General features: G+C 37.8%; 1 protein-coding gene and 1 pseudogene across 4 annotated transcripts; one reads left to right on the forward strand and one right to left on the reverse strand.

Moving 5' to 3' along the window:
* Positions 1 to 1,692: 1,692 nt before the first annotated feature.
* LOC125166439 (non-histone chromosomal protein HMG-14-like) lies at positions 1,693 to 2,101 on the reverse strand (annotated as a pseudogene).
* A 73-nt stretch (positions 2,102 to 2,174) lies between these two features.
* Positions 2,175 to 23,844, forward strand: GLYATL3 (glycine-N-acyltransferase like 3). Of its 4 annotated transcripts, none has more exons than XM_047858947.1 (8): positions 2,175 to 2,306; positions 4,058 to 4,188; positions 7,126 to 7,208; positions 8,492 to 8,611; positions 12,991 to 13,098; positions 13,835 to 13,961; positions 18,375 to 18,501; positions 22,744 to 23,844. In XM_047858947.1, the coding sequence occupies exons 4-8, from the start codon at positions 8,534 to 8,536 to the stop codon at positions 23,168 to 23,170; spliced, it is 867 nt and encodes a 288-aa protein (XP_047714903.1). In that variant the 5' UTR covers positions 2,175 to 2,306; positions 4,058 to 4,188; positions 7,126 to 7,208; positions 8,492 to 8,533; the 3' UTR covers positions 23,171 to 23,844. The 4 variants fall into 4 exon arrangements, with proteins under 4 accessions (XP_047714903.1, XP_047714904.1, XP_047714905.1 ...); XM_047858949.1 differs by having other exon boundaries at positions 2,211 to 2,306; positions 4,099 to 4,188; XM_047858948.1 differs by lacking the exon at positions 7,126 to 7,208.
* The last annotated feature ends 1,486 nt before the right edge of the window (positions 23,845 to 25,330 follow it).

Here is a 25,330-nt window from a genome sequence, read left to right on the forward strand (position 1 = left end):
CACAATATTTTCTTCGAAGACTAAATTTTGGTATACCCTTTGTGACGAATTCAAGAGTTAATCACAGACCCAAATAAAAGTAAAATTTAACTGTGTGGGGTCCCAATAATTCAGATGACTGTCCTATGGAGTATCCTCACTCACCTAAGTTTTCATATGCACAGACCATGACAGCTATGGAACACTTCCTCTCCACAAGTGGAGAGTGCCACCTGCCACAAACTTTCAAGGCTAAAACATATATATTTTGGAATGGCAGATAGTGTTCATATATAGCATAAAAGAAGCAAGGTAAACTATGATTTGGAAGGTGAATGGGTAGCCTATACAGATATGTGGCAGAACTTAGTGCACTGTCATTTAAAATTCCTATCTTATAGGAGCCCTTCTATTTTCCTCAACTTTCAGTTGGGCATATGTTTAACAAACAAGTTTTGTTTAAATATGACTCACCTGCACTGGAACCTAAAATTATAGGATTTACTTTCTTTATTTGGTTGGATAGAATTTCCTGGCATTCTCAACCAAAAGATAAATGCAGGTGCACCTGTGAAAATTAGTATGTGAATCGTTCAGGTTGGCTTAGTTTTCAAACAAAAGTCTTCTAAATCCTCTGATGTTTCACTCATTGTCAAGAAATACTCAACTTTGAGGAAGGGAGAGGAAAGAAGGAAAACGAGCAGAGAGAAGTTCAGATTTCCCATTTGGGCTTCATCATGTACAAAGTAACTTGAGCCATTTTTGTATTCTAACCAGCTTTTCCTAAGAGTTGCTGCCATTGAATGTATTTCATTGCTAGTAGACCAACATACAACCACTTTATCTTGGCTTAGATGTTTGCTCTCATTAAAGTGACCTGCTGTTATGCAGGCCATGAAATTGTGTAGCAACTATATCCAAAGATGGGTTGATAGCTGCTAAAATTGGACAAAGAGGAAGATGAAGAGATGACATTTTCAAAATTCAATAAAACTACTACAGACAATTTCATTTTTTTCTTTCATAATTCAGTTTTTATTGGTTGTTCTGAGGATCAGTACCGACAATTCAACTTGTATACACTTCTCAATGTATGTACTGAAAATCTAAAAAATCATGTACTTGTGATTCTTTTCTAAGTTATGCCAGTGACCCTCCAGCTTAAAATTTGGAGCCAAACTTTCCTTAACAGTATATCAAGTACCAATATCTTCAAATATTAATATGCTGTTACATTAGGTCCCATTAATTCACAATTTGATATACTACATACTCAAATTTTTAATCTTGCACAGCACATTAACAAAGTTACTAGGAAACTGGACTACCGTGACCAAGAATGTTACAGAATTCACAAAAGTCTGACAGGGAGAGCCAAGATCAAGGCGTGGTTTTCTTTAGGAAACAATTCTACCAAAAACATCATGGTAATAGAAGTATAATTTAAAATGTTCAAGACATATTAAATGCATGACTGACTCCAAATTGCCATTTAGGATGCTTGTTTTTAAGGTATATAAAAACTACCCCATCTATGGAATGTTAAGCTGAAACACAAGACAATCAGAGCCTCCCATATTCAATATCCCACTATTTCCTGGTTGTACCAAAAAATAAACAACCAGCAAATGACTTCACTGCTAAAAAAAAAAAAAAAAAAAAAAAAAAAGCATTTACACTTAAAAAATGGGCTAAGTTGGGATTCCCTCCTTCTTAAAATGTTTCTAGAGCTACTAAAAAACTTGGATTTACAAAATAGTTGATAAAAGTATTCCTGTGATCTGTACAGGAAGGGAGACAGTGGCCACTGATAAGACATGGGATCTGATAATCAGACTTGGCTTTTTTCTCTCCTCCCTCATCAGAGGCTGGACTCTCATTTTTAGTTTCTCCGTTTTCTGCAGGTAAGTCATTTTGTTTCTTGCTGAGCCACTTTAACCTGTTTTCCCTTTGCTCCCCTTTTCCTCTTTGCACTTTTTTGTCTCAAGATTTATCCTTTCCCGCCGCCTTTTTTGGCTTCGACTCTTGCAGCCCTAGGTTTTGCAACTGACAACCGTGCCGACCTCCTCTTGGGCTCCTCCTTCCCCGCCCCCTCGGGGGAATTGACCTTCCTCCTGGGCATCCTGGTGGCGCGGCCCGTGCGTGCAGGTGCCTGTGGGCCGCCGCACGCCCAGAGCCTTCGCGAAGCTGGGCTGCCTGGCCGCTGTCGCTCCTGCCGCCTCCCGAGCTGCTGCGACCCGGCCAACAATTTCATTTTTTAATAGAAGTAAATGTGCCTTCGTCAATTTCATCCCATTTCCAGCCCTAAAGAAGACCTTAAAATTAAGGTAGGTTTTTCAAATGGGGAAATAGGGCTATATAACGATAATAGCAATGACAAAAATGGCGTTTATTGATGTGTCCTGTGTGCCAGGCACTCTTCTAAACCAATTGGATGTATACGTGCATTTATACCAATGTTTAATCCTAGTAACACTAGGGATTAAACCCTATAATGGCAACTATTACCCCATCCTGCAATGAAAAATCTGGGGCTCAGGGAGGCTAAATACCTGCCTCAAATACTCTTGCTCAAATAGTAAGTGACAGAACTAAGAAGTGAAAAATAGTAATTTTGACTTAGGGATTTTCTGATAAGCTACAAATAGAAGAGGCTCCTGAGGCTGATGAGCACATCCTGTTTACAACAACGTAAAAATCCCTCTATTTTCCTAGGTATAATGATACTATGTGTTATAATGATAATATGTATGAATGTGGGTTTGCAGAAGAAAATCTCTTTAAATTTATCTTATGTTAGTAAGCAAGCTTCCTCCTCCCTTCTTTTTCCTTTTAGTCTCAGGTTAACAATTCACTTTAGCTTGATGGACACATTTCAAATTTAATTACCTTCAACCAATGTAGTTTTCCTGGAAAGGTAATATGCTGTGGATATTTTTACTTATGGCAAAAAACAAAAACAAAAACAAAAAACACCTATTCTGCTTAGTTTTTTATTTTATTTTATTTTTTCTTTGAAAAAAGAATAGAAGTTTCTATTTCAGATACACTTGAGAACAGGATGAGGTCTAAATCTGGGAAGACATTTATATGTCTCTCAGAGGCTATAAATCACTTGATCCTTTTTAAGGTTTTTTTTTTCCTGACATTGTACATCACATCTAAAACAGTTTCCGTTAGACAAATAACAGTATCTGTTCCTTTTTTTAAATTGATTTTCCTCAGATAATATTTAGAAGAGATTAGACTTATATAGTATCCTTACAGCCATGAACAGATATATTGCCATCAGTCAATATCTTAAAAGAAAAAAAGTTATCAATATAGCCAGATCAAAAACAGTCTGATTTTGACATCCAGTAATTGTCATCTAATACAACTTCTCCAGTCATTTTCAAGTACCAGCTAACCATTGTGTTACTTAAATAAGCATCTTTAAGTAAAAAATGCCCTGATTTTCCCCTCATTTAATCTTGACTTTATAAGACATAAGTTGGTAACCAGTATCTTCCCATGTGACCACATTCAGATTGAAACATTCTTCATATACCACTGAGACATTCGTACTATTTATTATCCCAAAGCTCAGGAATTGTGCTGTGGGAAGACATGCCCGTGTAAGTTTTATATGGCGCTTGAAATTGCAGCCATTTGAGAGAAGGGAGTAAACTCTGACTTTTCATTTAAAAGAATAGGGTAAAAGTATCAAAATTTCCAAAAGTACTCTCAATTCCACAAATATGCTTTTTAGACACTACCCCTTTGTCAGCCTTGGAAGTTTAGGAAAGCAAAATCATTTTCTTCAAAACGGATAAAAAGATATAAGGGGTCAGTGCCTCTCTGTCATTTACGTACTGTACCCCCTTCACCTGGGTCCCATTCCTTTTTATTCTGTTTCACAGGATCTTAACAGATAGATTTTGTGTCTAGAAAATGTCCATCTCTAAATCAAGATAAGTATCCACTGGTTTCTACACTGTAAGTCTAAATTTGATAGAAAAAAGAGACGGAGTAAAAATACTCATGCTGTATGTGTGATGATTTTCACCTGACACCATAAGCTCCTCCCCTTCTACAGGTGTGGACACTTTTTTTCCACTACCTCCTTTTTCCACTAAGGACTAATTAGGGAAGTAGGCTTGAAGAATAAACTCACCAATTACGGAAAAGAAACCACTACCCTGAAGCAAACTGAACTCTCCATAGCAGGTAAGCATCTGTTCGTTAAAATTATAAGTTTCCAAATCATTAATTATAATTGAAAGAAGAAATGGGAGAAATAGAGGGGGAAGGTGAAATTCAGCATTATATAGGAGGAATAAATCATAATCAAGTTTACAGGAAAAGATGTTTTTGTTTTTTGGTGTTTTTTTTTTTTTGTTTTACTGTTGTAAATTTTGATATGTGGAAAACAAGCATTGCAAAATATTAAATTACTTGCACTGATAGGGGCACTACTACAGAAACAGATAAGAGAGGAATCTCTAAACAAAAAACCTATCATCTGAAAAATAATTACTATCATTGGATCACAAGTGCTTTAAAAAAATCTCTTTCTTCATTAACAAATATAGTGCCCTCTCTGTGTGCACCCAAAGGAGAAATGTCTCTCTGATTTTAATATCACCAGTATTTGTCACCCTGCAAAATTTGTGGATTGAAAGAGTTTCTTAGCCTAGAAAGGTAGATTGAAGCCGGATCAAGGAGGGTTTTGATAATGTAGAACTTAGAGAAATTAATTTCGAGATATTACAAGTGAAAAGTCAAGCAAATGCTATGGTAAAGAGCATATAGATAATTTTATGGACAAACTGAATCACGTAACTACTCACATTTGTTTCTCTTGTGTTAGCTGCTCGAAAGATTACAGTACAAATCACCTACTGTGAGTACACTTGATTCTCATTATTTGTGGTAGCTATGTTTAATAAACACAGGGAACACTGTCTTAGTGAGTTCTGAACCATCGCTTCCAGGGAAAATAAAAGATTAGGTTTCCTGAAAGCCTCTGGTCACAATATTTTCATCAGCAGATCAACACATAACGTGGTTTTTATGTATTTCTGTTTAAAGACATTAATATGTATTGTTGATTTATTACCATTGAATTCACAGTCAAAAACATTAGAATTCATGCCTGAAGAAAGCATATGTAAAGCATGTATTTTCTTGGTAAGACACATCACAGTCTTTTTGCACTTAGGAACACAGACAGCACCTAAGTACAGTAGAACCTTGGATTGTGAGTAACTTGGATTGTGAGTAACTGTGAGCATTCCACAAGACAAGCAAACATTTGTAATAAATTTTAATTTGATAAACAAGTGATGTCTTGCAACACAAGTAGTACAGGATCCTGAATGTCACATGATCACCACTGAGCCAATGGTTCTTCTCTCTCTCGCTCACTGTGGGGTTGTGTGATCGTCTCCCATGGCTTGGATGCTTGGTCTCTGGCCATGGTGTTTGGCAGAAATCAGTGATTTTTCAGAACATTGGAAGGTGCCCCCAACTGGTACTAGTATACTTTTTGTTACTTCAAAGCCCCTATGGACAGTCCTTTACTTTTCCATATAAGAAGCTTATGAATTCTTTGCTTCATTCTAGGTCAGGCTGCCTGCAGATATAGACCCTTTCCTCTGCTGCCTTATTGCCAGTTACATTAAATACAGTATATGACAAGTTTATTAATACTGTATTGTAGTCAACATCTGTTAGTGATAGTGAAAGTTGTCGTACACAATAACCCTCCACTCTCTTATCTCCTTCACACCAGCCACAAAGGTTTGCAAAGTAAGTGGATGTTAATGTATTTATTTTTCTTTATATTTTGTATCTTCTTTATTGTTTTGTATTATATTACAGTATTTTAATCATTTTTGTATGAATATTTTGGGGTTGTGGAATGAATCATCTGAGTTTCTATTCTTTCTTATGGGGAAATTCACTTTGATATACAAGTGCTTTGGATTACAATCATGTATCCAGAATGAATTATGCTCACAAACCAAGGTCTTACTGTACTCTGCTTGGGGCCATTTTAAACAGTGAACTCCCAAAACAAAAAGCACAACCTGCAAAAGAATGTGGAACAAAGAGATCACATAAAGGACATGTTTAGAGTATGAGAGTTGGAACAGAAAGTCAGTTTCTGCAACTTCAGCTGACAATGTGGGCATTGGAAATTCAAATTTTTCACTATTCTGGGCATAACCAAAAATGACTGTGAAAGCACTGTCAATATTGATTTGGGGGTTTACAGATAAATTTTAGCAAGTAGATAAACTCATAAATATGGAATCCACAAATAAAGAGGATCAACTCTATATGGAGAACTGTACTCCATATGCTTTGCCTACTGGCCTCACTCTTGACCCCATATTACTTTTGTACCTCTATTTCCCCCTTGCCTGAATGTTCATTTAAAGTTAATTTTTATTCATGTATTTTAATTATGTGTGTAAGTGGTTTTAGATGGTTTGGGGAATAAACCAGACAATAAATCAGCAAATCATCAACAAATACTTGGAATTCCTACTCTTTGCACTAGCTACTTTGCTATGTATCAGGACACAAAAACATCTCTAGACATCAAATGTAATGAGAGATACATGATCAGTTTCTCTATGAAATATGTTATTTCACCTTTTCTCAAAAAATATTGCATTACAGTAAAGTGATATATTTAACTTGAGGATCTATTAAGAAGTTAAAATTTTACTCAGAGATAGCATGAGTGAATGAAAAGTCAAGCAGATACAAGGGTGAAGAGAGGATGGCTCAACTTCTTCTTTTGCTCAACCTGAGCTCTGGAAACTCTATTTCTGCAAAGCTTCTAATATTGGCCCAGGCTATGATACTAGACTATGGTCCAGAAGCCTGATTTTCTGGTACTGGCCCTCAGTATCTCTTCTGACTCCCACAGAGAATACAAATACCTCAGGTGTGCCACTCAGCCAACTGGAGCCCACGGGGTCTGATCACAAGAAATATGATTCTAGTTCAGACTCACATAAACTATATGTAGAGTTTTATGGTGGATTTTAAGTAAATCATAATCAAACTCTGAGTATCTTATAGTCACACAGAGCTGCCACATAAGGAAATCAAGTAGTAGCTTTCTCTATCTGGAAATGTGTTGTGCAGGAACAGTCCACCACAACCCAGAAGCACCAGGTTCTCCTGTCTAGCTGAATTATCTTTGCCATCCCAGTGCCTGACTGCTAAGAGTAAGTGGATAAACTCTACTACATTGAATATAGAAAAACAGAAAATATGTATATTTTTTAATTCAGTCAAGACCTGATTGGGATGTTGAGAAAAAAAAGTTTTCTTGAACGCAAAAATCAGGTGATATGGAGCCCCCAAATCTAGAAAATATAATTGTATATGAATGGTTGGATTACATACATTATATTAAGACCCTTTTTTCATTCCTTAATTTTATCTCACTAAAATGAGCCTCACTGGGGCACCTGGGTGGTTCAGTCGGTTAAGTGTCTGACTTCGGCTCAGGTCTCTATCTCACAGTTGGTGGGTTCGAGCCCCGCCTCAGGCTCTGTGCTGACAGCTCAGAGCCTGGAGCCTGCTTCTGATTCTGTGTCTCCTTCTCTCTCTGCCCTTCCCCCACTTGTGCTTGCTCAGTCACTCTCTCTCCCTCTCTCAAAAATAAACATTAAAACATTTTCTAAAATAAAAATAACAATAATAAAATGAGCCTCAGCCTTTGCTCACATGTGATTCTTCATCTTCAATCTAGATGATTCTATGCAAGCTGTTCCTCATAACCACCTGACACTTGACCCACTCAAGCCTTTCTCTGGTCTTTGCCCCACATTGTAAAAAGAAGTTTCCCTACTTAACCCTAAGACTCTTACTCTGAGCTTCCTATCATTCTTTCAGCAACTACCTAGAATGCCCTTTACTATATGCCAGGCCCTGTAGGTGATGGGGGTACAATGGAGCACAAAGCAGACATGAACCCTTCCTTCCTTTTTTTTTTTTTAATGTGTATTTATTTTTGATAGAGACAGAGCAAGCTAGGAAGGGGGAAAGAGAGAGAGAGGGAGACACAGGAGGCTCTGTGCTCCCAACTCATGACCCATGAGACCATGACCTGAGCCGAAGTTGGACTCTCAACCAATTGAGCCACCCAGGTGCCCCTACACTGCCTTCCTTCACAGTCTACTTGAGACAGACTTAATTAAAACACAAACAAATGTGAAATCACAACTGCTATGGTGTCTTAAAGGAAGAGTTGAGTGTACACAGAATGTGTATAATAGCAAGACTTAACCCACTGTAGATACTCACCTCTTTCCAGGATTAGGTCATTAACATTCTCTATTCCCACGTGTTCCCTGAGTGGGAACCCATTCCACTGCCATCGTTTCCTTCCCTCTTCAAAGGGAGCCACAGCATTCCGAACTACACCCGGTGAAAAGAGGATTTCAAGGATATTCCTCAGGAGCTTCAGATGTTAATAAGCAAAAATTAAAACTATACTTTCAAGTTTTTAATTAGGTGTGGAATAATTGCTAGTGCCCTGGAGAAGATGTCGGTGCTAAACTGTTCTACCAAATTACTGATACTGGAAAAAATGCTGAAGAGTCACTTTCCTGAGTCACTCAAGGTATGACACATTTAAGAGTTTGATTTTATTTCTTTATTTTATTTATCTGTGAAATAATGTCAGACTTGTAACTGTTTCCCAAATTTTTCTGATGTCAAGACTTTTTTAGAGCCCTTATTAAATATACTGTTTCCCAGTCCCCTCCTGCCAGAGACTGATTCCGTGTATTGTAGATACGGCCCAGGTAATTATATTCTTGACAGCCACTTTAGATGATGTCTAGGAAAATTCAGGGGGTACTGGACTAGATTATTTCTAAAGCAAACTCGAGTTTTGAACTGAACTTTCGTTTTAATGGCAGAAGGGTATGGATTAAGTGGTATTGCTCATAAGAACATAATCTAGGTTCACGATGAAGCTGAGGTTCAGGGGTCATTATAAAGTTTTTCCGATTACTTCAAGATCTTTATTTGTGAAGTTTCTTTTCAGTGGCTTTATTGGTCATTAAGCCTCTATCTGTTGAAGTCTTCTCAAAGTCCATGAGGGCCTGCTGATAACTCAGAGCTACTGTGGAAGATGACATTAATCAAAGATTACAAATAAATGTGAAATTAAAAATATTTTAAGCACTTGGAGAAAAAAATGCAGAATGCAAAGAAATCGTCTGTGAGGGCTGAGTTTCTTGACCAAGGAGATAGCCCTACAATAGTGGTTTTCAAATGTGAGTGGCGGGGGTTATAGTTCAATGGTAGAGCATTTAACTGCAAATATGAATGGCATGCTAATAACCCAGAAGAGATATAATGAATCAGGATTTCTAAGGATGGAGACTAGGGAGCTGTATTTTTAGCACACATGCTGGATAATCCTTATTTACACTAGACTTTTAACAAAAGTGATCTGGAGCACCGTACTGGGTTGATTAAATTTAGTCATCTTGCCCTACCAATCATGCTTAAACTGTGCATGGTAGAGAAAATCTGAGGGATAATTTGAAATCTTATGACTAAAAGAGTACCAAATGGACAATCTGACTCAAAATTTCCCATTCTGAATGCAGACACAAAAGTGAATAAATGTTTGGCCAACTCTTTCATTGGAGAGAACTAAAAAAGTTTTGGTGACCTTCACAGGGTCATCTAAGATGTTATGATCATCAAGACAAATAATGGGCCCCTACATTATAAATATTATATTTTGACAGTACTTTAGCATACAGACAGTTTCAATTTATTTTATCCTTCCACCAGCTTTGTAAGATGTCTATTAATCCATTTTTAAAATGAATTAAGTTGGAGTCCAAAAAAGGTTAAAGCAAGTAAAGAATCAAGTTAAATCTCGGTTCTTAGTTCCTTTGATTTCATATCTACTGCTTCTCCCACAGCGACTTAGCTACCAGATGCCCAAGTGCAGATGTTGTCTTTTTTTTTTTTTTTTTTGGACTCCTCGTTCATACAGTGCTTGCCATGGGGCTCTGCCCAAAATAGTTACTCAATAAACTCTTGTTGGTTGGTCACTGGCAGCATTATAAAATAATTGCTTCTTAATACCCACCTTTTCAAATCTTATTTTTTAAAGACCTCTGAATTTGGATTAGTTGAGTTGGTCTGAATGGTATATAATCATTTTCAAAATATCTTTCACACTATCTCATTTGAGCTTTATAAAAACTTATTAATCCCTCTAGAATATTAATACTCTGAATAGGCAAGTGTTTACATTATGATTTTACAGATGATGTTACTAAATGCCTTCCCTATATCTAAGTGCTAGAGTTCAGATTTAAATCCAAGTTACCAGATCCTAAACTGTGTGGTGTTTATTTGTTTGTTTGTTTGTTTTTAATGTTTGCCTCTCATAACACCATTTGAAGTAAGACTTAAAGGGGGCGCCTGGGTGGCGCAGTCGGTTAAGCGTCCGACTTCAGCCAGGTCACGATCTCGCGGTCCGTGAGTTCGAGCCCCGCGTCAGGCTCTGGGCTGATGGCTCAGAGCCTGGAGCCTGTTTCTGATTCTGTGTCTCCCTCTCTCTGCCCCTCCCCCGTTCATGCTCTGTTTCTCTCTGTCCCCCCAAAAAATAAATAAACGTTGAAGTAAGACTTAAAGAAATGAAGCATGTAGGCACAAATCAACGTCTTCCTTGTATAATCTTCTCTTTCATAGCTGCTTAGCTTGGCACTCTCAATTACTCGTTTTCTATACACTAAAGTCTCTTTTTCTTTGACACTCTTTATCTTACTTCAATTATTTCATTGTTATGTAATGCCTGACTTGGGTTCTGTGACCATACTTTCAGAATACTCCTTCAGTTACACTGTGGCCTTTAGAGAATAAAAAAGATAAAAAATAGTCTTATTGTACACACTTCCTCCATTTTTTGGAGGCCATGGCTCTGTATTCTATAATCTCATTTTTTTTTCTTTTTGTTAAGCTTTTGTTTACATTCCAGTTAGTGAATATACAGTGTAATATTAGTTTCAGGTGTACAATTTAGTGATTCCACACTTCCATACAAAACCTGGTGCTCATCACAAATGCCATCCTTATTGGCCTGGTGCCATCACCTATTTTACCCATCCCCCCACCTACTTCATCATAGTATTTCAGTGATTAAATATTCCTCCAAATTTTCTCCACAAACTCCAACTGTTCATTCCTCCAGCATCCTTACTTCCCCTAGCTACTTCCCTCTCCTCTCAACACTCACCCTTTAAATAAACAGCTGTTAGAAGAGTTTGTTTCTTAGTTTTCAACCAATGCGAAATCTTGCAGTTGGTTGCAAATCTCTTACAAACAAGTCATGTTGGTTGCCTTTTTTCTTTCACAATCTGAATATTGGAAAGGTTTTTTCCCTTCTATTCTTCTAAGCATTCCAAGCACATCTAAGTTCCGTTTTTTAATAAAGATGTTTGGTTTCTTCATGGGAATAGACATTTTAATAAGCTTATGCCTATATATATGTAGGATCAGCAGCCCCAGAATTTAATGATTAATGAAACAAGCATGAGCCTTCCAGGTGGCTTTACTTCTCAGATTTTCACTGTGATCCATGTTGCACATTAGTATTAGCCAGACTAAATTTGGAAAGAGATGGTCTATGAGAAGACTTGAGTGAGGTCCCAGGCTGGGTAAGACAGAGGACAGTTGAATAATGTTGTTGTCATTGAGGTGAGTGATTTGAATAAAGATGTGATGAAAGAGGTAAAATGTAGGTTCCAATGCCCTTAGAATTTAAATTGGTTTTCACTGAAGTATAACACATACTAGAAAGTGTACATAATTATGTAGCTCAATGAATTTCCATAGAACAAATATCTATATAACCTGCACTCCAGTCAAGAAAGAACATTACTTCAGGCACGACTTCTCCTTACCCTGCAAAGCTCTTTTCCAAACACTGCCTTTCCCTTTTCCCCAAGAGTAACTGCTATCTTGACTTCTAAAGCCATAATTTGGTTTTGTCTGTTTTTGAATATAATGTAAATTGGATCAAAGTAAGTATCTTTTGGTTTCTACCTTCTTTTGCTCAACATTAAGTTTCTTTTTTTGTAATCCAAAGTATAAATGTGCCAACATTTATTCATTTTTTCCACTGTTGGCGGACACTCCAATTATTTCCAGTTTTTATCTGTTATGAAGATACTGCTAGGAGCACTAGCCTATAGCTCACTCTCCTCAGTCTCCACAACTTTCTCTTCTCTGTAAACACACATAACATATGGAAGTTGTTTTGTAGGGCAGGCATTTTTGATTCTTAGTGGAGACTAAATATGAAAGGCCGCAGAAGGGAATTCGAATATTCAGTACTGTTTAGTCAACAAGTAATTGATCCATTGTATCAGACTCCATGGATATAATAATGAATGAGACATAGTTATGACCCTCCGGGAATACTTATAGAGGCTTGCTCCATCAAATCTGAATGCAGGGGTCTTTTATTTGGAGAGGGGGTTACCCTCAGTGATGTTTAATTGTAATTCAGGGTTGAAGGAGTCATTGCATTTAACAGGTTATTTTCAGAGAGTATAATAAGCAGCAAAAGTACCTGAGAACCAAAATTATCTGTGGAACTTTTAAAAGATATATAATCCCTAAATCCATACATCAGATTCTGATGCATTCTGTAAGTATTTATTATGGCCTATGGCCAAGCACCCATCGATTCCCCATTGTTTTGGTACTTCTCACTGCTGTATGATAAAAACCTAAGTTTGGGGAGTGTTTTCATAGGCTTTCACAGACTATTAGTTTTCATGTACAGTGATGAAATAACAAGAGAAAAGTTTGTATCTGTGCGTGTTGTATATATATGTATGTGTACATGTTTATAATTTCCCTTCTCATGGCCTCAGTTATACAGCAGAAGAAGTGAAAATTGTAACATGTAACTGGAATAGTTAGTAATGTGATTGGCTTCTCTCTCTGGGTTCTCTGGCTCAGGTTTATGGAGCTGTGATGAACATAAATCGTGGGAATCCCTTTCAAAAGGAAGTGGTAGTGGATTCATGGCCAGACTTCAAAGCTGTTATCACCCGGCGACAGAAAGAGGTACAGGTTTGAAACGCCAAAACATATACGAGTTGACATCAACTAGAAAGAAAAGATTAGGTAAAGGGGATATTATAACTATCATAGCCATGTATGTTAGCTTAACACGCTACACATGTCACCATTAGTTTCTAATTTTACTGGCTTTGGAGTATCAGACATAGAAAACCACTACTCTAAATGTGTTAAGTGCTTCTTTAGTGTTTCATAATCTCTAGAAGCATGAAGCATACATACTTGTGCATACTAGTTTTTCCACTGGTTAGATGATTCCTTGTGACCGATGACTCTGGGTCATGTGGATAAATATCTAAGAAGGTTGAAAAGGATGACATCTGCCCTGTTCTGCCTCAAAGCCAAAGAGAAGCTCACATGATCAAAGGTGTGCTGCTCTGACCACCTAGGAAAGTTCTGAGAGTTCCATTTGATTCTTGTAGGCGGCTCCATTAAATTATATGCATTTCATTTTTGTAAATAAGCAATATCCCAGAAAAATGTGAAATATCTTAACACTTCCCAAATACCAGAAGAATTATCAAGCAAAAGTTCCAAAATTTCTGTTTCTTCCCTTTCTACAGTATATTAGCCACATTCCCATCTAGCCATTGTTTATAGATGGCTAACTCTGGTAATGGGAATTATCTAGACATATGCAGCTAATGGTATCTAATCTATCTAGGATTTGGGTTACCTAGAGGATATATTTATGTTTTTATGATTATGTCTTCCATCCTAGGCTGAGATGGATAACCTGGACCATTATACTAATGCCTATGCTGTGTTCTACAAGGATATCAGGGCTTACCGATGGCTGTTGGAAGAACATGATGTTATCAACTGGAATCAAGTTTTTCAAATACAAGGTGAGATAGGTGTGAGTCTAAGCAGTCTTTTTTGTTCTCATTTTTGTCATGTATGTTAGATAGATATGACCTATATTAAGTACACAAATTCATATATATATACATATATACATTTTATATAGTTACAATTTATGTACTACAGTTTTGTAAAAAAAAAAACAAAACTCATGTTTTACTCCTAATGAGGCTTGGCATTGGGGTATGTGGAGGCCATTTAAATGAGGCTGCTTTTAGGTGACTTTTTTTTTCCCTCAATGTTACTGTAATATGGATATCAATGAATATCAGCATATTTTTATTTATTACCCTTAATCATTTCCTGTCACCATCTTTTTAAATGACTCTAACTTAAGTATAAGCCAATAGGTAGGTCTTCTCTTCTTTCTGAAGCAAATGATTCTAGAAAGAGATAGTTAACTGATCTGCATAGGTTATCCTGACATGATTAAAATAAGAGTATATTTGAGCTCTGAGGAGACAACTGCATGGTTATCAATGCTAGTGGAAGAACTTTTAGCCAAGACAAAAATACATTCAGAGTTTCCAACAGTGTGAAGGGGGCACCTGGGTGGCTCAGTCAGATAAGCACCCAAATCTTGGTTTTGGCTGAGGGCGTCACCTCAACGTTCATGAGTTCAGGCCCTGTGTCGGGCTCTGTGCTAACAGCATGGAGCCTGCTTGGGATTCTCTCTCTGTCCCTTCCCTGCTCACTCTCTCTCTAAAAAATAAATAAACATTTTTAAAAAAGAGTTTCTAATAGTGTAGATGGACAATTTCAGCTTCAGTATATCATTTTTTCAACTTTTCATACTGACTGGTGGGTGATACAGTCAACAAAGTTACTATTTCTAACTATTCCATTGAAAATGAGTTTCTTGATCATGTGACAGGAAGGCAGGTTCCCCCATGTTAGAAATTTAAAGTCTGGTAATTTTTTTTCATCAACAAATAGCTGAAGCCCTCTCACAGGAAAAGTTTCTATCTACCTGCAAACAATGATTTCCTAGGTGTCCACAATGGTTTGATGTTGATCTAGCTGTGTTTGAGGGACAAGGCAAGCCCAGGGCCTCCCTACTACTCTGCCATCTTAACTACTCCCTTCAACCTACAAGCAATGACTAATGCATATTCATAACCTAAAGACTTGGGGCGTTTTGTGAAATCCATTTGGAAATGCTCAAAATGACCTTATAGTGGAAGTTCTAAACTGTCTCCCAGCTTTACAGACTTACCCCAATTATGCTGGTTAGAAGTGAAACATGGTTCTACCACTCACTTAGCCAACCTAGGAGAATTTTCTCATCATTATTACTTTAATGTGAAAATGAGTATCTCTTCCTTGGTGTGAAAAATCATGGCAGTAACTGTATACATTATGGTGCTATAGGCCTACTACCCTCAAATCACCTGAACCCATCATTACGAAGAGAACATCCAGAAGGATGTATGTTTTTTGTGTTTTTTTTTTTGCCAGTATTTTTTTCCAGAAGGCTGAGCTGTTAATCATGAGTCAGTTATGGTCATTTAAATTGACACAACCATCTTTCCTGAAGTTTGATGGGGACAGATGTAAGTTAATAGTACCTAAAATAACTGGAGTGGTAAAAGCCCCTCATTTAGTATGTAATCAGTGCAGGCATCACCTTTAGCTTCTGATGTGGCCTCTTGGCTGTAGGTTTCTATGGTAAGAACTATAATCTCTTTAGAATATTGATTTTTTTTTAATGTTTATTTATTTTTGAGAGAGATACAGCATGAGCAAGGGATGGGCAGAGACAGAGGGAGACACAGAATCTGAAGCAGGCTCCAGGTTCTGAGCTGTCAGCACAGAGCCCAACGCAGGGCTTGAATCAACTGTGAGATCATGACCTGAGCTGAAGTCAGACACTTAACCAACTGAGCCACCCAGGTGCCCCTCTCTTTAGAATATTGAATAGCTTCTGAGGAGTCATCAGTATCTTTATCTATTTTTAATCAGAGCATCTAAAAAAGTGCTGCTTCCATAACATCCCCAAATCATGAACAACTTCAGAAGCCTATCTACTGCCATAGAAATGGTCAATCTTTTATCTTATGCCACAGAGCCACTGTTGGGCTGCCTGGATAGATTAAGCATTAGGCAGCATAGCTACCTTAGTGATGGGTGTTCAGAGCAACAGCACACTCTGCCCAGGAATGCCATTGTCATTTTTAATCTAAGAGCCACCCATAAACAATATTAAATGATGGTTAACCCACTAACCTACTAGGAAGCGCCACATTCCTTGTCTTGGCCTTGCAAAGGCCAGGAATAAAGAAGTATATAGCAGACAGACAGACCAGGCCCTTTTGTTCACTACTAGCTGCATGCACATGAGAGAGCTTGTTGACATGAGCTAAAAGTTTCAGAAGCCTGCCCACTGTTACTATACTCCAATCAACTGTGGTTAAATGGCCTGAGTTCTGTCTTATCCAATGAACAACTCCTGCCTTTCGAAGGAGGTAGGATGGATGAAGGCAGGACGATTAGTGAAAGTTCCTTCTGTGGGAAAGGAGAAAATCATTTGTTAAAATGGTAGTCTATACAATGGACAGAAGGATATGGTCAACAATACCATGGAAGGATAATCAGCAGAATCCAAACTATGGATATTCTACCCAGCAAACTGGATTCTTTACAAATAAATTGAAAGAATTTTTAAAGGTGGGTGTAGGGGAGCTAGACATTGAAAGAAAATCTGTAAATTATTTACCAGACAAAAAGTGGACAAAATCTAAGAGTGTTTAAGGACTCACATTTGCATAGTAAAACTTAAAAGGATGTGATTGTCATAAAAATGATAATGGTTATTATTAGAGGAGAGTGAGGGAATTGTGATTGGGAGAGTATTAAATAGAAGGGGGTAAGTAAATTTCTTTGTGGCATTAGTAGTACTTAAAATAATCATTAAGCTAAGCGTTTGTTATATAGTTTTCTCTGTTGCATCTTATAATTTAAAAAGGTTTTTCAAAGAAATGTTAGTCTAAATTTCATAAAGAATTAGTTCAGTCTAATTTAGGAAAAAGAAATTCTGTTTGAACTACCATACCCTTGGTTAGCACAGCTGGTTTTTTTCCTCATAGTCTTTTGAATTACTTAGATGTAATTCGGGGCTATTCTATGGGATTCTAGCCACAGCATCTATAATTTTTAATAGCATTAACTTGAAGACCTGCTTATCTTTTCTTAGACTTAACTCCCTGAGGGAGAAGCCAAGGCTCTGATACCAGACTGTGTTCAATATGGCTTTCCATTCCTGCATTTATGTATTCTTCAAGAAGTGACTTACTGGAAGGAGGGAAAAAGCCATTAGATATGGATGGAAGTGGGAAAGTCAATTTAGAGGGGATCCAACTAATGAAGACCCAGACTGGAAAGGAGAGAGCCAATAGGATTTTGGAAAAGGAGAGCAAGTCAGTTCTCAGTAAATAGAAGCTAACATTCCATGCAATGAGCTTCATCATTGATGAACAGAGACAGTACCATTCTTGTCTCACTGTGACACAGTGCCCAGCATAGGGCTTTACATATGACAAGTACTGAATAAAGATTTATAGATAATATAGTATAGCTGTGATAAATGTGTAGGATACAAGTAAGTTTATACCTTGATACTCCTACGTTTATACCTTAGGAATATAGTTTATACCTTGATACTCCTTTTGGGGGAGGGGATTTGTTATTGAGGATATATTTTTTTAAGTTTATTTATTTATTTTGAGAGAGAGAGAAAGAGAGCTAGCATGAGTGGGGGAGGAGCAGAGAGAAAGGGAGGGGGGGAATCCCAAGCAGGCTCCACACTGTCAGTGCAAAGCCCAACATGTGCCTCCCTCTCCCCAACTGTGAGATCATGACCTGAGTTGAAATCAAAAGTCAGACACTCAACTGACTGAACTACCCAGGCGCCCCTATACCTTGATATTTCTGTAACAGGAATCTAGGACAAGAGGCTGGAAGAGTCTTTAAGTCAGAATGTCATGCCAAATCAATTTGAGCTCTTTTATACTTCTAGCTGTATATTAGATTGTAGAATTTCATAGTTATAAAATTTCTCTTACCTTAAAGAGTGTAAGATCAGTCTGGAAAGTCAGAAAAATCAAGAAAATCCCACAAGCAATTCCAAATTCCTAAGGGATATTCTCATCAGAAATATTAATGGGAGACCATGATCGCGATGAACAATATGATGGGGATTTGAAAATCCCACACAATGTTTGAAAATCAGGCAAGGAGTAACTGTAATAATTCATATGTAAGTATATAGTGGTTAGGATAATGCAAGGTGGCAAACTGGTGGTGTTGATGATAATTAGTATAAAAATACTGCAACAAATTTCCTTTTTGTGTTTTCAAATAAAATACCCACATTTTTCATTATTTCTTACCATGTACAGGGCTGCAGAGTGAATTATATGATGTTTCCAAAGATGTTGCCAACTCAAAGCAGTTAGATGTAAAGCTAACCTCCTTCAAGGCCATTCGATTTTCTCCTCCTCCAACTCTGCCGAACACCAGTTCCCTGTATGTAAACTAAGTTTCTACATGTGGGATGGGACTTACTATATAGGAGTACAAATAGTAGTACCTAGAATACATGGTATTTTTAAGGAACATTTGGGTACCTTGGATTAGAGCCACGGGGTCTAGATTTGTCTCTGTGTGTATGCACCTGTGGATCTGTGTGTGTTTAATTGTTTCTGCTGTGCTTGACTGCTCATAATGTTTTGCAAAATCAAACCGCAGTCTTTGTGCCTAGTGATAAACAGACTCAGGAGTCCTGTATTTTCACAGTATACACAGAAAAATTATTCCTGTATGCTCCTCCTGCAGATAATTCTAACTAGCTTCTGTTGTCTGAGCCAAAAGTGCTTATTGTTTTTTTTTTCATGTTTCAAGGATGAGGGTAAATAACTGACTTGTGTGGAGCTCTTATATGCCAGGCACTAAATGTTTTATGTATATTATGTCTAGATTCCTTTAACTGTGGAATTCCCTTTTTGAACAGAGTTTAAGTAACACACAGGAGTAAATTGCAGAGCCAGGAAATAATTCCTGATTCTGTCTCCAGAATTCAGTCTTCAAAAGATTTGTTACTTTGTATCTATATTCTGTCTTTCTCACTGGGAAGCCCTTGTTGTGCCATTTGCTAGTTACTTTCCTTTCTGCTTCATCTTTCTGAGCCTCAATCAATTTCTTCTTTTTGAAAATTAACCTATAATATCTTCCTTACATGTACTATGTAAAGAAATGAAACATGATATATTGAAAAGTATCCACCTCAGTGAATGTTACTTTTTCTTCTATGGAGTATAGTGAGGGAATTTTTGAGCAAAACAAGACAAAACCTAAAGAAGAATGAGCACTTTAAATCACATAAAGCAACTGGACTTTACTTTTATTTTACTTTTTTCAGTTATGAAAATTTCCAAGCACATACAAAGGCTGACAGACTACTATAATGAACCTCCCATCAATATATGGCTAATCTAGGGGCGCCTGGGTGGCGCAGTCGGTTAAGCGTCCGACTTCAGCCAGGTCACGATCTCGCGGTCCGTGAGTTCGAGCCCCGCGTCAGGCTCTGGGCTGATGGCTCAGAGCCTGGAGCCTGTTTCCGATTCTGTGTCTCCCTCTCTCTCTGCCCCTCCCCCGTTCATGCTCTGTCTCTCTCTGTCCCAAAAATAAATAAACGTTGAAAAAAAATTAAAAAAAGAAAATATATGGCTAATCTTGTTTCATCCATACCCCATCTGCTAGTTATTCTGAAGAGATTATATCTCAGAGATTTGCCCATTAATTCTTAAGTATTTTAATATATGTCTCCAAAAGATAAGGATTATTTTTAAACACACACACACACACACACACACACACACTATACTAATATCACTTCTGTGTCAGGGGTCCCCAGGACCACCCACAGGCTCACTAATTGGCTAGAAGGACCCATAGGACTCAGCATACATACACTCCAAAGCAAAATCAACAAAGAAAAAGGTGCATTGGCAAAGTCCAAAGGAAACCAGGGACAAGCTTTCCAGAATCCTCCCCAATGGAGTCACACAAAACACACTTGATTTCCTCAGCAATAAGTTGTCACAACATATACAGGATTTTTATTGGAGGCACCCTCTGTCTAGCACATACCAATTTTTTAGACTTCCAGAAGGAAGGCAGGTTTTCATCATAAATCACACTGACTGTTACAAACAGGCACAGTGAGTTTCAACTCCTATCAGGTCTGGGAATGGCAGGACACCGGCAGAAATCCAAATTGCCAGATACCAGCCAAGGGCCAACCTGGCAAGCAGGCTTTTCTTTTTCTTCTTCTTCTTTTTTTTTTTTAATGTTTATTTATTAATTTTGAGAGAGAGACTGAGAGAACATGAACGGGACAGGGACAGAGAGAGAGAGAGAGAGAGGGAATCCCCAGCAGGCTCTGCACTGTCAGTCTTGAACCCAACATGGGGCTCAATCTCACAAACCATGAGATCATGACCTGAACCAAAATGAAGAGTCAGACCCTCAGCTGACTGAGCCACCCAGGCGCCCCACAAGCAGGCTTTTCTAAAGATAGAGCCTTAGGTCTGCTGCACCAGCCCTTTGCTCTACAATATCTTAAAATTTTGTCAGTATTTCCTTAAACCAGTCAGTAGTTACATTTCCCAAACTATCATAATACTTTTAGCAGTTTGTTTTGAATAAGCACCTAAATAAAGCTCATATATTGCAATTGATTAATCTCTCTTTAGTTTTTTTTTTTTTTGATATATGGGTTCCCCGTTCATCTTTTTTTATGTCTTACATTACTTTTTACTGAAGAAACAAGGCTATTTTTCCTTTAGAGTTTTAGAGTTTCCCAGTCTGTTTACTGTCATATCCCTGAAGTGTTATTTAAAAATTTTTTCCATCCCCAGTCAGGCCTTTTAAAATCGGATTTTGATTTAAATCGCTTTCCTTCTGAGGCAGTTGGGTGGCCCAGTCGGTTAAGTGTCCAACTCTTGATTTTAGCTAAGGTTATGATCTCACAGTTGTAAGATCAAACCCCACATCTGGCTCTGTGCTATGCTGGGCATGAAGCCTGCTTAAGATTCTCTCTCTCCGTCTCCCTCTACCCTTCCCTCACCACCTTCACCTGGTGTTCGTGCACAGATGCTCACGGGCTCATGCTCGCTGTCTCTAAAATTAAATTAAATTTAATTAAATTTAAATTTAAATCAATTGCTCCCTTCTGCATTAGGAAGATACTGTCTTTAGCGCCTAAGTCATTATCAAACTTCATATACTCTTAATTTGGATACCCTGCCCTTCAGATACAAGGTCATATATGTAACTACTAAGACAACTATTCCTAAAACACTGGTCTTAGCAATGTTTTTATTTACAGTGACATCTCTGCCTTAGGCTTCTCAGCCTTTGTTTTTCCGGGCATCTGGCTGGCTCAGTTGGTTGAGCTACCAACTCTTGATTTCGGCTCAGGTCATGATCTCACGATTCATGGGATCGAGCCCTGAGTTCAAGCTCTGTGCTAACAGTGTGGTGCCTGCTTGGGATTTTTTTTTTTTTTTCTCTCTCTCTCTCTCTGCCCCTGCCTTGCTCTCTCTCACAAAATAAATAAACTTAAAAAAAAAAAATAAAGTGCATCTTCAAAAATTAAATTAAGAATTCTATTAAGCCAGTTATTGCTTGTATTTATTTATTTTTTACCCAAGCTTAGTGGTTAGAGAGTTGGCCCAGTTCCAGAGCCCGTAGTATGCCTAAAATGTGAGCTAACACTGCAGAGCCACTAATGAAAAGAAAACACAAACTTGTACTTTGGCATTAGCAGTCTCTTAATGAACATACAGGATGGTCTTATGACATTGATAACTTCAAGAATGAAAACAAATTCTGAGGCAAAACCAGCCCCATAGGCTTAACTAAGTAATCCCATCTCAGTCCTTAGTAATTGTACCAATTCCTATCTTTTTATCTCAATACCATGAACTTTTAGACATTTTTCCAGACCTTTCAGGGGAAGGTAAGAAAAACTAGCATTTCTTGAGCATCTATATATTCCTAGAATGTTCAGCAATTTGTATTTCTCTTCTGGCCATGTATGCAGAAAGATGTAAGTTTTATACTACTACTTTATTTTTTTAACCAAGAAAAAGATTGGGGCTCAAGAATCTGGAGTTGTTCAGGTTTCAGAAGGGTGTCAACAGACTTAGGACTTTATAAGAACAAGTTGGCTGGGGTGCCTGGGTGTCTCAGTTGGTCAGGCATCCAACTTTAGCTCAGGTCATGATCTTACGGTTCGTGGATTCAAGTCCCATGTCAAGCTCTATGCTGATAGCTCAGGGCCTGGAGCCTGATTCTGATTCTGTGTTTCCCTCTCTCTCTCCACCTGTCCCTACTCTCACTCTATCTGTCTCTTTCTCAAAATAAATAAATAAACATTAAAGAAAAATTAAGAACAAGTCAGAATTGTTTTACAGAAAAATGAAATACTTGCCCTAATCTACACTGAAGACAATAAGAAATAGGCATAAATTTGAAAGGAAAGACTTAAATTTGATATGAGTATTTTGCCCTATCAGAAATGAAACGCTAAATGATGTTCATAAGTGGGAAGTGACAGATTCTAATGCATTGAAAATATTTTGGTATTTGTTAAGGACGATCTCTGGAATGGTTTCCCAGTTTGAATCAGTGGAGAAAGTGAAGCAGCTGTTTGTATTCATATGATCCCAAGTTCACGTTCCTTCTCATGTTGTTTTCTTCTAGAATGGGTTCTTCCCCACAACTGACTTGCCTGAGTGTTGCTGATGCTGATCTTCTCAACAGGACTTGGTCGCGGGGTGGCAATGAACAGTGTCTCCGGTACATCATGAACCTCATCTCTTGCTTCCCCAGTGTATGTGTCCGTGATGACAAGGGAAACCCAGTCTCTTGGTCTCTCACAGATCAGTTTTCCACCATGTGCCATGGCTATACCTTGCCAGAGCATCGCAGAAAAGGTTATTGCCAGCTGGTGGCCTTCACACTGGCCAGGAAGTTACAAAGCCAGGGGTTCCCCTCTCTGGGTAATGTCCTGGATGACAACATGGCATCCATAAGCCTCCTGAAGAGTGTCCATGCTGAGTTCTTGCCTTGTCGTTTTCATAGGCTTATTCTCACCCCTGCAACTTTCTCTGGTCAAATTTACCTGTAGCCCATTGAAACTCCAGGTGTTTTCTTCCTTTCCCTGAACACAGATACTCCCAAGCTGCCAATGAGGGGGAAATTCAACCTGGAATCAGAAGAATCTTGGGTTATTGAAAACATTCTGGAAAAGATACACAGGATCAGCCTGAGAAGCCTTAAATCTTCCTGTCTCAGGTTTCTACAGTAAATAACTAGGGGTCAGAGACAGCTATGGCTGAGAACAGGATCATTATCTTCCTCTGGGATCCACTGCAGGAAAAAGGTTCTAAATCCAGCAATTCTTAGCACAATTGCAGAAATGACTGCATGAGAACAGTGATTTAACATGTGAGCATGTGGCTACAGCTTTATTCTTGCCCCTCCGGCTTCTGCAGTGTATTTTTACAGCCATACCAATTCCCTACTACCATAAAGAACACTCCCCTGTGCCTGCCTCTGCTGTGTCTCCCTAAACCGTTCCTACCACTTCTCACCCAAGTTGTCTGTAGAATATCCTGCATTTCCCCCTTTAATTACTGGTTCTCCATTTCTGCTTACAACTCCAGCCTATGGTTCTTCCCTGGGAATGTTCGAATGCAGTGGTTCTCACATTGTAGTGCACTTCAGAATCACCTGGAAGGCAGGTTGCGACACAGATGCTGGAGTGTCTCCCCCACAATGCCTGATTCAGTACCTCTGGGGTAGGGCCTGAGAATTTGCGTTTCTAAAAAGTTCCCACTGCTCAGTTGTCTTGGATTGAGGAATGAAGAGGTGGGCATTTTAAATACTAGAAACAGAGGATGTCTGTGGGTGTGAACGCAGATGCGCATATAAACATTTTCACAGATACATCTATATATACATTCCTTTCATATTTATATATGCATATGTATAAACTCAGAATTTTGATAAGATGATAAACTTGCATTGAATATGAAAAATTTAAGGATGGGGAAAATAAATTACATCTTCAAGATAATATAATTAGTGTTAGATGTCAAACCAGAATGCTCTTATTTTGATTTCAATCTATTTTTTTTCACTAAATCATGTATCTTTTTCGTAAAGGAAATTTAAATGCTTAAATAAATACTTTTATTAGTCTTTTATCATTATTTTTTTTAATTTGGTTTCCAATTACTTGTGTGTGTATGTGTGTATGTATGAATGTGTATATATATATATGTATACATATATATATATACATAAATCTTTCAAGGACTGCAAAGGAAGAGGTAAGCATCACAAGCTGTGTTCTCCCATTTGCAATAAAAGCAGGCAGAAACACAATAGTTGGATTTGCCTAGTCTGTATAAAGTTGATTTAGCCATACAGAAAATATTATTTTCTTATCCCAACAGAGGTCATAGAATCCCAACTACAAAGATAAAGGGAGATTCAATTTTAAGTGTTTATTCTGAGAGAAGTAAACAAACTGAAAGAATCATTTTAATAAAAAAACAAGACTCCTTGGGAGTAAATATATGCTTATTTTTACTCAGCCATCCTGAGTGACTGGTTACCTGGAAACTTATTCTTGGTCCCAAGGGAAGTGCACCAAGGAATCAGAGTCCATAAAGCCCTTGGGGGAATATGGTCTAGGTTCTGCCCCAGGGATGCTTATTATGTTCAGCATTGATTAAACAAGGGTTATTCCTATCTGGTATATGGCAATAATATTATAGCCTTACTTTATTCTTAATAATAATTGCCTACAGTTTATTTAAAATTTAATGGTGTACTGATAGTTGTGCCAAATGTAGATATATATAACTTAATCTTTGTGAAGGATAGGAATTATTTTGAGAATTCTGGCTCAGAGGTGTTAGGACTCAGCAAATGTTATGTAGGTTTTAAGTGGCCACATCATGATCAGATCCAGATTTTGTCATATTCTGAAGCCTGTACTGTTACTCATTATGCTAATTGGCCCCAAACAGCTTGAAACTCTTTGGGGGCGATTACTCTTTTATCTAATTGCTTTCTGAATTTTTCACCACCACCCCCGCCCCAAAATGGGCTCCGTATTTTGAAAGAGATTTTTTTCCATCAATTTTCACTGCAAGTTTATATATATATATTTTTAATTTTATTTTCCAGATAACCATGTTGGATATAATAGTTCAACTTTCAACCCTGTTTCTAGCTCTTTTAAGGAATGTGTGGAGAAATATCTGGAGTAAGGAGA

This window comes from Prionailurus viverrinus, chromosome B2 (assembly GCF_022837055.1).
Source record: "Prionailurus viverrinus isolate Anna chromosome B2, UM_Priviv_1.0, whole genome shotgun sequence".
Lineage (NCBI taxonomy): Eukaryota > Metazoa > Chordata > Mammalia > Carnivora > Felidae > Prionailurus > Prionailurus viverrinus.

What these genes read in the sequence shown, in the direction of transcription:
- GLYATL3 (XM_047858946.1), top strand. Translation starts at nt 2,250, where the DNA reads ATGTGCCTTCGTCAATTTCATCCCATTTCCAGCCCTAAAGAAGACCTT. An exon ending in ACTTTCCTGAGTCACTCAAG is followed by an intron (nt 8,612 to 12,990) that starts GTATGACACATT and finishes TCTCTGGCTCAG; the next exon opens with GTTTATGGAGCTGTGATGAA. An exon ending in CTGCCGAACACCAGTTCCCT is followed by an intron (nt 18,502 to 22,743) that starts GTATGTAAACTA and finishes GTTTTCTTCTAG; the next exon opens with AATGGGTTCTTCCCCACAAC.